Source organism: Ruditapes philippinarum, unplaced genomic scaffold (genome assembly GCF_026571515.1).
Source record: "Ruditapes philippinarum isolate M1 unplaced genomic scaffold, ASM2657151v2 ctg10192_1_1_1_1, whole genome shotgun sequence".
In the NCBI taxonomy this organism is placed as follows: Eukaryota; Metazoa; Mollusca; class Bivalvia; order Venerida; family Veneridae; genus Ruditapes; species Ruditapes philippinarum.
Window position 1 is genome coordinate 37,139 of NW_026856454.1, and position 12,376 is coordinate 49,514.

The following is a 12,376-nucleotide window of genomic DNA, read 5'->3' on the forward strand; positions in this document are numbered from 1 at the left end:
CCACCTCACTTTATTTCAAAACCATTGGAGGTATTGCTTTGAAACTGACCATACTTGTTTACCATCACGACCTTCATCAACAGACAAGAGGACATAACTCTGTCAAGGTTTTTGACAGAATTATGCCCCTTTTTGACTTAGAAAATACATTGAATATGGGTAAAATCCACTTATTGCCTTAACCCTTTGAGATATTGCTTTGAAACTTTTAATGCTATTTCACATCATTACCCCCATCTGTACGCAAGAGAAGGTAACTCTGTCAAGGATTTGTTTTAAAAATTAAGGCCTTTTATCGACTTAGAATCTTGGTTAAGTTTTTGTACCAGTCCACTTTTTGACTGAACTGTTTGAGATATTAATTTGAAAGTTGGAATACTTGTTTACAATCATGATTCCCAAACATGTCCAGGAGAAGGTAATTCTGTCAAAGATTTTATTTGAATTATGGCCCTTAACTGTCAATGTTTTGTATTATAGGCAAGCACTAAAAAAGTCGAGCGCGCTGTCTTACGGACAGCTCTTGTTAGCTCACTTGTCACAAAGTGACATGTTGAGCTTTTGTGATCGCTTTTTGTCAGTCTGTCTGTAAAATTTTACTTTAAACAACATCTCCTCATAGGAATGTTCCTTTGGTCGTCAACTTTAAAATTGTTCAAAGAATTTATTTCCAAGCAGAACTCTGGTTGCAATGGCAACCGAAAGAAAAAACTTAAAATATCTCCCTTTGGGAAAGCGAAAGAGCTAGAGCTTAAATATTTGGCCTGAAACATCATCTATTCAGTTTTCAAGTTTGTTTAAATAAAAGCCCTGGGGTCAAAATTGGCCCCGCCCCAGTGGGTCATTGATTTTCCTTTTTTATATGCCCGAAAGAATTTCGGGCATATTATGTTATACCCCTGGCGTCCGTCAGTCTGTCCATCCGTCCGTCTGTTAGCAATTTGGTTTCCGGAGCATAACTTAAGTTCCATTTGGCCCACAATATTCAAACTTCATAGGATGATTGTCCATCTTGGGTAGTAGACCCCTATTGATTTTGGGGTCACAAGGTCAAAGGTCAAGGTCACTATGACCTTAAAACTGAAAACAGTTTCCGGAGCATAACTTAAGTCCCATTTGGCCCAAAGTGTTCAAACTTCATAGGATGATTGTCCATATTGGTTAGAAAACCCCCATTGATTTTGGGGTCACAATGTCAAAGGTCAAGGTCACTATGACCTTAAAACTGAAAACAGTTTCCGGAGCATAACTTAAGTCCTGTGTGGCCCACAGTGTTCAAACTTCGTGGGATGATTGTCTCTATTGGGTAGAAGACCCCTATTGATTTTGAGGTCACAAGGTCAAAGGTCAAGGTTGCTATTACTTTAAAACTGAAAACAGTTTCCGGAGCATAACTTAAGTTTCATTTGGCCCATAGTGTTCAAACTTCAAAGGATGATTGTCCATTTTAGGTAGAAGACCCCTATTGATTTTGGTGTCACAAGGTCAAAGGTCAAGGTCACTATTACCTTAAAACTAAAAACAGTTTTCGGAGCATAACTTTAGTTCCATTTGGCCCATAGTGTTCAAACTTCATAGGATGATTGTCCATATTAGGTAGAAGACCCCTATCGATTTTGGGGTCACAAGGTCAAAGGTCAAGGTCACTATAACCTTAAAACTAAAAACAGTTTTCTGAACATAACTTAAGTTCCATGTGGCCCACAGTGTTCAAACTTCATAGGATGATTGTCTATATTGGATAGAAGACCACTATTGATTTTGGGGTCATAAGGTCAAAGGTCAAGGTCACTATTACTTTGAAATTGAAAACAGTATAATTAAGTATAACTTAAGTTCCATTTGGCCAACAATATTCAAACTTCATAGGATGATTGTCCATATTGGGTAGAAAACCCCCATTGATTTGGGGGTCACAAGGTCAAAGGTCAAGGTCACTATGACCTTAAAACTGAAAACGGTTTTCGGAACATAACTGAAGTTTCATTTGGCCCACAGTGTTCAAACTTCAAAGGATGATTCTCCATATTGGGTAGAAGACCCCTAGTGATTTTTAGGGTCACAAGGTGGTCATGGTCACTATTACTTTAAAACTGAAAATAGTTTCCGGGCATAACTTAAGGTTCATTTGTCACACAATATTCAAACTTCATAGGATGATTGTCCATATTGGGTAGAAGACCTCTATTGATTTTGGGGTCACAAGGTCAAAGGTCAAGGTCACTATTACCTTAAAACTGAAAACAGATTCTGGGGCATAACTTTAGTTCCATTTGGACTACAATATTCAAACTTCATAGGAGGATTGTTTTTTGATAGAGGTTATACTTTATTTATTCCAATGTCTTACATTTGCGTCATCTTTACTTAAAATGCTCTGCCTAGCGGTGCTCTTATTGTATATAGTAAAAACTTAAAAAATCTTATTTTAAAAAACCCAAAAAGCTAGGGCTTAGATATTAAGCTTGAAACATCTTCTATTGGGTGTCTACCAAGTTTGTTCAAATAACTGCCCTTGGGTAAAAATTGGCCCTGCCCCAGGAGGTCATTGATTTTCCTTATTTGTATATAGTAAAAACTTAAAAAAATCTTTAAAAAACGAAATAGCTAGAGCTTAGATATTAAGCATGAAACATCTTCTAGTGAGTGTCTACCAAGTTTGTTCAAATAAGGGCCCTGGGGTTAAATTGGCCCCATCCCAGGGGTCATTAATTTTCCTTATATGTGTATAGTAAACACTTTAAAAATTCGTTTATAAAAACCCAAAGAACTAGAGTTTATATACTACGCATGCAAACATGCAAAGTCTTCTAGCGAGTGTCTAATTGTTCAAATAAAAGCCCTGGGGTCGAAATTGGCCCCTCCCAGGGGGGGGGGGGGTCATTGTTTTTCCCTATAAGTATATAGGAAGAAATTAAAAAATCTTCTTATAAAAACCCCAAAGAGCTAGAGCTTAGATATTAATCATGAAACATCTTCTAATGGGTGTCTGCCAAGTTTGTTCAAATAAAGGCCCTGGGTTTAAAATTGGCCTTGGCCCAGGGGCCTATATACAGGTGAGCGATTTTAGGGCCATCATGGCCCTCTTATTTGTCTTTAATGACAGAAAATGATAGAATACACAATGATTTCAAAAGATTATTGTAGTTGAATAACCTTGAATTGCTTTTTGGTAATTTTTAGGTATTTCCCTGCTGAGAGTACCCAGGAAATGTTAGATGAGTGGCGCCCTCTACTCTGTCCATTTGATGTCACGGTGATAAAAGCACTACAGTACTTAGACTTGTTTTTACCCACAAATCTCATGGAGCATGAGATGGATAAAGGATTTAGGTAAGTTGTTTGTTTGTTTGTTTGATTGAGTTTTTCGTCACATGACACGTTCCAGCTTTACTTGTGGAGGAAGACCTTAGGTGCCCTTCCATGCATGATTTCAGGCACAAACGGGCACCTGAGTAGAACCACCGACGTTCCCTAAGCTAGTTGGATAGCTTCCTCACATGATAGAATCCAAAGTCCCTGTCGGGATTCGAACCCACAGCGATGAGAGTTTTAGGTAAGTAAAGTAGATACAAATGAATTTTATATTTACTGGTGCCTGCTTGTGCTTGAGTTATAAATATACAAATGGACAATTGATAAGCTGGAATGTAGAATAAGCTTATATTTGTAACACCACTTGGGTCAGGTTGGAGCGTTAAGATTTCACAACAGTTGTCAAAGTGAACCCTGGAAACGTTAAAGAACATGTCAAATGAACGACTTAGACTTGTTTCAATCATACAATATCCAAAATATATGTTATTGTAACTTCCAGGGTTTGTTCAAGTCTCATGACTTAATTTAAAATTACCCATGATTCAGTCGATGTTTGAATTTCGTTCAACATATATAGATATATTTACAACTAAAACCCAATATATATAATACGAATACAGAAATCATGCTGGGACTTTAAAAATGTCATTTCAGCATGATTTGAGTACATTAAATCATTTTAATATTTTTTATAGCCCGTTTGAAAAACGGGACATATTATGGGAACGCCCCTGGTGGGCGGGTGGTCCGGCGGGCGGGCGGTTGGTCGGGCAGGTGGGCGGGCTTCGTCCAATTTTGTCCGGAGCATATCTCCTACATGTATGGAGGGATTTTAATGAAACTTCATAGAAATGTTCACCACTATGAGGAGCAGTGTCGCGCACATGAACCAGGTCTCTAGGTCAAAGGTCAAGGTCACACTTAGAGCTCATTGAAAAATGCTTGTCCGTAGCAAAACTTCCACATGCATGGGTGCAAGTTTTCCGGCATGTGCCGGAAGTTCCGTTTTTTCACGTGCCGGAGGGACCATTTTTGCAAATCACGTAAATCCGTTGAGATATTTGGAGGGGTATGGTGTGGGTCTACTCTTTCAAACTGAGAAGTACCACCGATTAGAAGTTCATAATCGAGAACGCTATATAACATACGGATGCTCACGGTTGTTCTCGAAGCGTCAATAGTAAACTTTCGCGGAAACTGCCGATAGTTTCCGAAGATATACGAGATGTTTACGAAAACATGTATTATTAATCCCGGCATGCAATTTTATCCGTGAATTTATTACAACGATTTAGATTGGCGCGCTAATTATAATCATCCAATGAAAAAGCGGCTTCGTTACCGATTCGGCTACAGAGTAATATGTAAACAGAAAGTAATTGTACAATTTGTTAGTCAAAATGAAGTTTCTACACGAAGGATTTAAAACAAAAGATATCGAGAAGACCTCAAAAAATAAATGGAGATGGGAATGGTTGTCTGTATGTGATCGAAACGGGGATAACTACGGAAACTGGCTGGAAAAGCCAGACGTTCCCGGCGTAGCTTTCTGCACTGTAGCGGGAAAAAAAGAATTAAATGCACGCAGACGATCCAAACCATATGAAAAACAAACTTACTGTGAAACATAACCAGGCTTGTTTTAATTATCTTTTTTGAAAACAATTTTTTGTTTGTATGGAATCAGGGTCAGCTCAGCCCTAATTAAAACGTAAACTCGGTACAAATCAACTCAGTTTTCAATTTATTTATATATTGGTTTGTTTTATCACTCTTTACTTTTGGAACCACAATATTAAATAGTGGAAACAATATATGAATGCACATTTCTTTTTGTGTTGAGATGTTTTTGTTTATATAATTAACAAAAAGAGAGAGAAAAGAAGAAAATAATTATGTGAGCAATATTTAAGTGAAAATACTATACTACAGTATGTATGTTATCTGGCATGTAATCATTCAAGGGAATTGCATTTTAGGCCTTCAAATGTGCTATAATGCAGGAGCTTCCGGGGGCCTCCGGCCCCCCGGACCCCTGGCCAGGCGTTGCCCTGGACCCAGCGGGGGCCCTTGCGGCCCCCTGGCCCCCAAACAAATAGTTCAGGTTTTTCAAAATTTTTAACTTGCACCCATGCACATGTATAGAGGGATTTCAATATTACTTGGCACAAATGTTCACCATTGTGAGGCGGAGTGTCGCGTGCAAGATTCAGGTCCTTGCGGCCAAGGTCAAGGTCACACATAGAGGTCAAAGTTCAGATAAAAATATGAAGATGTGTATATGGACCATTTAGTCATCATTTATTGAGGGATTGTAACACAAATGGTCATTATCAAGACTATAGCTGTGATACATATAATTTAGGTCAATATATACAAGGTCAAGGTCACTAAAGATGGTGAAATATCCAGATTTTGTTCGGAGCATATCTCCTACACGCATGGAGGGATTTTAATGAAATTTCATAGAAATGTTCACCATTATGAGAAGCCATGTCACGCACATGAACTAGGTCTCTAGGTCAAAGGTCAAGGTCACACTTAGAGCTCATTGAAAAACGCTTGTCCGGAGCAAAACTTCCACATGCATAGAGGGATTTCAATATAACTTGGCACAAATGTTCACCATTGTGAGGCAGAGTGTCGCGCACAAAATTCAGGTCCCTGCAGCCAAGGTCAAGGTCACACATAGAGGTCAAAGTTTAGATAAAAATATGAAGATGTGTATAGGGACGATTTAATCATCATTTATTCAGGGATTGTAACACAAATGGTCATTATCATGACTACGGCTGTGACACATGTACTTTAGGTCAATATATGCAAGGTCAAGGTCACTAAAGATGGTGAAATATCCAGATTTTGTCTGGAGCATATCTCCTACATGTATGGAAGAATTTTTATAACACTTTATGGAAATGTTCACCACCATGATATGTATTGCTCCATGCATGATCCAGGTCAAAGGTCAAGGTCACACTTAGAGCTCATTGAAAAACGCTTGTCCGGAGCAAAACTTCTACATTCATAGGGGGATTTCAATATAACTTGGCACAAATGTTCACCATTGTGAGGCTGAGTGTCGCACGCAAAATTCAGATCCCTGCTACCAAAGTCAAGGTTACACATAGAGGTCAAAGTTCAGATAAAAATTTGAAGATGTGTATAGGGACCATTTAGTCATCATTTATTGATGGATTGTAGCACAAATGGTAACTATCATGATTACAGGTGTGACACATTTAATTTAGGTTAATATTTGCAAGGTCAAGGTCACTGGAGATGATTAAATATCCAGATGTTGTCCGGAGCATATTTTCTACATGCATGGAGGAATTTTAATGTTACTTTATAGAATTGTTCACCGCCATGAGACGTAGTGCCCTGCACATGAACCAAGTCTCTAGGTCAAAGGTGAAGGTCACAGTTAGAGCTCATAGAAAAACGCTTGTCTGGAGCAAAACTTCTACATGCATAGAGGGATTTCAATATAATTTGGCACAAATGTTCATCATTGTGAGGCTGAGTGCCGTGCATAAAATTCAGGTCCCTGCGACCAAGGTCAAGGTCACACATCCTGTGCATATCTTCCCTACTGATTTGTTTTAAGGTTCATTTAACAACACAGTGCCAAGAATAAAAACTTGCTTGCTAGATAACACTTATCCATAATGCCCCCATCTCCATCTAAAGCTTTCGTAAACGGGCGTATTTTGTGACTATGGCACCCTTGTTTGTTATAAATTTGCCTGAGTAAACCTTTAACATCAAATTTTACACATTTTTCTCTTCTAAAATATTTATGTAATTGTTAGCAAATATTGTTCGAAATAAATTAATGCATATAGTAAATTAACAAGTTAAACCCTCATCTTGTTTGATACAACATTTGTTATGATATTCATTATATATTTTCAGACTATGGTTCAAGGAATTGATGGATATGTGGGACTCTTTTCAAAATAACCCATCATGGGAGAAGGTACATGTACTGATTAACATTCTTATTCAACAAAGAGTATGATATAATAAAATTCATTTCAAGATATAATCACAGAATGGCACTGTATGTCAGATAGGACTTTAAATGTTTAAGGACACTGATCTAGAAAAATTTGCCCCTCACTGCTGTGGGTTCATATTCAACCAGTGACTAGTTTACAAAAGGTTATAGTTTAAAATAATGCACAGAGGTGCACATGAGGTCTTTCCTCTTCAGTAAAGCATGCAAGTGTTGACTTGACTTTTACATTTGAGCTGCAACTTGATAATTTATCCAAATGAAAAAAAAATGTGAGGATGATCAGAAAATTCAGGGAAACTGTGATTTGTTGATTTACTATATTGTACAGAAATTAAAGTTTGCTGTTAAGTTAAAATTTGACTAGTATTAGCTTTATTATGACAGAAGTTGTATCTTTACATTGCTCATTCTTGGATCCTCATTCTGGGCTAACTAGTGCAGGGTTAAAATAAGGACTCTAGGTCTTTTTCAAAGTTAGGCTTGAACCTATGACCCTTAGGTTGATTTGCAAACACCTGCACCATCAATGATTAAACCATACTTTTATAATTTTGCTATCTCTTTGTAAGGTTAAGTAATTTTATTTATGATATACATTCTTAAAAATTTAAGTGCTTGTCTAGAGTTTACATGTGCTGACAATATCTCAGATTAATATGAAAATTATTTTTATGTCATGAGGTTGCTTCATTGTTTTAGGTTTGTTATTCTTTTGTAGTGAAATTTGAATTTGCTCTGTTCTTTATCTAGAAGTCTGGACTATATTTGTATTTTTATGTATTAATGGATATGTTTACATCATAAATGTTTTAGAGTGGTAATAGACTATATTTGATTTGTTATTTCAGTGCCTTATCAACCTAATGTCACGTCTTGCTAATTCAAACATAGGATATATAGACTGGAGTCCATATATACCAAAGGTATCAACTTTGTTACATCTAAAATATTTTTTGAAAAAAGTATATTTGAGTACATTCTTAACATGCTTCTACAGTTTAGATGTTTTGAAACCTACAAAGATTTTATTGTTGTTTACATATGATAATGAAACAGAAAATTATTTGTAAATGGTTAATGCTCAAAGATCTGGTGTTAAAAATGTTTAAATCAGCTTAAATGGTTCAGTCAGAAGCTGGCCTTGTTTCAGTACTTAGTGCATTAAAGAACAAGTTATGTTTGAACATTAGCATCTTGTATTTGTTTATTTGAGTAAAAACAAGTTATGTTTGATCATTGGCTATTTGTGCGTGTTTATTTGGATAAAAAGTGAACAAATACGTATAACACAACAATGGTAGGCAACTACTTTATTGCTGTTATTGTATACACAGGTGTTCACGCGGCTTTTGCGAAGTTTTGACCTACCCGTCGGAACACAAAATGTTCAGGTCAGCCGTAATCACAACAGGGTGGAGATAGAGCCTTGCGTCATATGGATAGTATCTAGTATGGTAGGTAGTGTGGTTACTTTGATGTGTTTATATATCTAAAATGCAGGTCTTCACTCGGCTGTTGAAGGGTATTGAACTTCCTGTCGGGACACAGCCTATCCGAATTGTACGATCCAAGCTGATAACCAATAGGACTGAGACAACGAGTTTTGTCATTTGGATCATTAACATGATGGTTAGTCTATTATGATAGTTTTAAACTGTGGAAGTGAGCTTTGAATTCCAGTTATTCTTTGGAAAAAAAATATAGGTGCAGATACTGTTTTGTTTTCTTTGATGAGAAAATGGAAATAACTTTTCTGAGATTTTGTTCTTAAGTTGACAAATTTGTGAAAAGAATGGATTTGTGCTGACACTGGCCACAGAATCAAGGACTGACCCATACTGTTGAAATATATGAGTACCTAGTCTGCTAAAGTGTTAAACGCTTGCCCTTTTTAGCTCGACTATTTGATAAGAATGAGTAGAGCTATCCTAAACACCCGAGCGTCTGCGTAACCACTTACTGTAAGTTTTTATAACAACTCAAATATTTTCAAAGTCCATTGACATTTGGCTTTGAAACTTTGCACACTTGTTAACCATTATGCCCCTAACAGGAGACAGAAGGAAGTAATTTATCAAGCATTTTGGCAGAATTATGCCCCTTTGACATAGAATTTACGTTAAAGTTTTTGAAACGTTAAAGTTTTTGTAACACCTCAAATATGTTCAAAGTCCAGTGACATTTGGCTTTGAAACTTCGCACACTTGTTCACCATCATGCCTCCAACCTGTAACCTGTAGACTGGAGAAGGTAACTGTATCAAGCATTTTGAAAGAATTATGGCCCTTTTCAACTTAGATTTCATGTTAAAGTTTGTGTACCACCTCAGATTTTTTCATATTTGATTGACATCTTGCTTTGAAACAAGTTGAAATTTTATACACTTGTTTGAGAGCATAATAGGACTCTCTCCAAGGCCTATAACTGTAACATGGATTTGAAAAAAAAATGGCCCTTTTGTGATATTAGAAAATTTTATATTATCTAGGCTGTTTTCCTATCAAGCACTAAGAGTAGTCGAGTGTGCTTTCCTACTGACAGCTCTTGTTATATAAGGAAAAGTAGATTAGTACTTAATGGTATTTTGATATTCAAAGTACCATAACTGATCTGCCATTTGACTGTGTCTGTACAAACTGTACATATGTGTAGACTAGTTTATGTTGGTGTGGCATAGTTATGCTTTTATTACCACAAGAACTTTTTTATGCTTCAACAGGGAGATAACCAAGATGAAATGTTGCTGTTATTTATTCTTGAAACACTTGTTTTATAGCAACCATGTCCTCGTGGTTTCTTTGCAGTGCTCAGCATTGGGTGAAATTTAAACATTTACAAAAAATTGTATATGCGGGAGCCTTAGTGTGATCTTAGTTAAAAAGGAAACATATTTTCTTTGTGTGTATTCAAAAGATGTTTATTTTACATTTCAAAAGAGACTGTGTAGTAATAACAGTTTTATCAGTTATTAAATTTGAGCATAATATACCTTTAATAGATTTATCACACATGGCCAGAAAGTCTGATTTTGACTCAGAGATTTTTTGAAATCAAAGGTGCCATAAATAGCTTCATTAGGAATTTGTTTATGTAATAATTTATTTGCAGGGAGGAGAGGGAAATAAAGTACAAGATCACATAGATATGTTATTCAAAACCTTACAGAATTTCTACCATCCATCTAACCTAGGAAAATGGAATGTAAGTTACCTATTCACATTTATGTCAAGCTACTTATGACTGTGTCTATATATTTAAATGATGTGGAGGGGGCTATAATGGTAGAACTTTGTCACATTCAGTTGGTCAGCCAGTCAGTTTGTTAATGCGTTAGGGCTTTAATTTTTTCTTCATATATATTGTATAATTTACAGTTATAACTGGAAAATCATGGTGACAAGTAGTTAATCACTACGTCATTTAATTTGCATCTGCATATAAGAGCTATGTAAAGAAATGATTTCATTATCAATATTAAATATTAGTTTGGTTAAAGACCAGTTGATGTAATAAGAAATTGTGTTCTACTGACATTTTGTCATAGCACTATTTTCGTCCATTAGTAGTTAGAATAAGAATATGTAAGAGCATGTAACTTACAAAATAGAAAGAAGTGTGATTATTAAATCAAGGCAAACTTTTATGAACTGAAAATCTTATACCCTCATTCACAAAGGCTAATAGTTTCAAACCAGGAAATATAAAACCACCTTTTAATAATTAATATCAATTTTTTAAGAAAATACATGTGTTAATAGTAGACATATTTTAATAATCATTTTATGATTTGTTATTACAAATTTTAATGTTTTTGTTCACAGATTAAGTTAAGTGGTCTGTTGATGACATTTCCAAAAGTCTTTATACGAAGAATAAATAGGTAAGTTATAAAATCAATTAATACATAACTAGAAGAAAAAGATTTATGCTAAAAATGTAGAGAAGATTTATATTGAGGAATGGAAAAATAATGTTGATTTGTATGGAAAAAATAGAGAATATAGTGTTGATTTGTATGGAATAAGTAGGGAATATAATAATGATTTGTATGGAAAAAGCAGGGAATATAATGTGTGTTCATATTGAAAAAGTCGAGAAGATTATGTTGGTTTATGGAAAAAGTGTAAAAAATTAGTTTCTATATGAAAAACAGTAGAGAATGCTTTGTTCATCTACATGTATGCATAAAAAAATAAAAAGGTAATTGTCAGAATTCAAATAACTAACATGTATAATATGTAATGTATTATTATCATATTATAATTATTATTATTATTGTTATTTTTATTATTATTATTATTATTATTATTATTATGATCATGTTAACAGAGAAAGGTACAGGAAACCAACCTGGATGAAGGAGATACCAGCTTCTCATAAATTGTCAGATGCTGCGATAACAAAGTTTGTTGAGAGCATGAAGAGTACAGTATTTACGTGTATGTTTAGCAAGTACGGTAGTCAGGACTCGGCTGTTGCTCTCCGCCATTTGTCTACTTTGAGACCCGAACTTATAGTTCCTACGCTACTAGAATTGTAAGTCTAGTCTTCATGTGTGATAAGTATGTACTTTTATAATTACAAGAAAGATATTCCGATATTTGTAATTTGTAAACTTTATCAGTAACAAATGATGTAAAATCTTTCATTAAGATATTTTAACTATTTGCCTTCCCCAAAGCATCTTTATTACCCCAAAAACATATATTCTTTTACAATGGAACAAAAAACATTTATAATTTCCATAAAGTTTACAACTTTAAATGATTTTGGATTTGGAATATAATCTCATTTAATGAAGCCTTATTTGATTTGCCATTTGACCTTAACATAATAGCTAATTTTAGCTTAATTTTGATGGAAGCATTTTTGAACCACTCTTGGATGAAACATGTATGTGTCTCCATTAGGACCTGAATCCATGAAATCATTGAGAGGGAGACAACACTTGTCAACCTTTCCTGTCTTATAATCATTTGGCTACTCTTTCTTACATTGCAAAAAAATTAAGTATTGATTTAGGTCAATCTGTAT

At 35.3% G+C, this 12,376-nt stretch overlaps 1 protein-coding gene across 1 annotated transcript in view; it reads left to right on the top strand.

The window, feature by feature from the left end:
* Positions 1 to 12,376, top strand: part of LOC132746585 (proteasome activator complex subunit 4B-like) — a 55,864-nt gene that overhangs the window by 4,695 nt on the left and 38,793 nt on the right. The window contains exons 5-11 of the mRNA XM_060735784.1: positions 3,184 to 3,333; positions 7,237 to 7,300; positions 8,191 to 8,265; positions 8,677 to 8,796; positions 10,451 to 10,543; positions 11,164 to 11,222; positions 11,672 to 11,878. Of these exons, the coding sequence (XP_060591767.1) occupies positions 3,184 to 3,333; positions 7,237 to 7,300; positions 8,191 to 8,265; positions 8,677 to 8,796; positions 10,451 to 10,543; positions 11,164 to 11,222; positions 11,672 to 11,878 (768 nt within the window). The remainder of the gene's footprint in view (positions 1 to 3,183; positions 3,334 to 7,236; positions 7,301 to 8,190; positions 8,266 to 8,676; positions 8,797 to 10,450; positions 10,544 to 11,163; positions 11,223 to 11,671; positions 11,879 to 12,376) is intronic.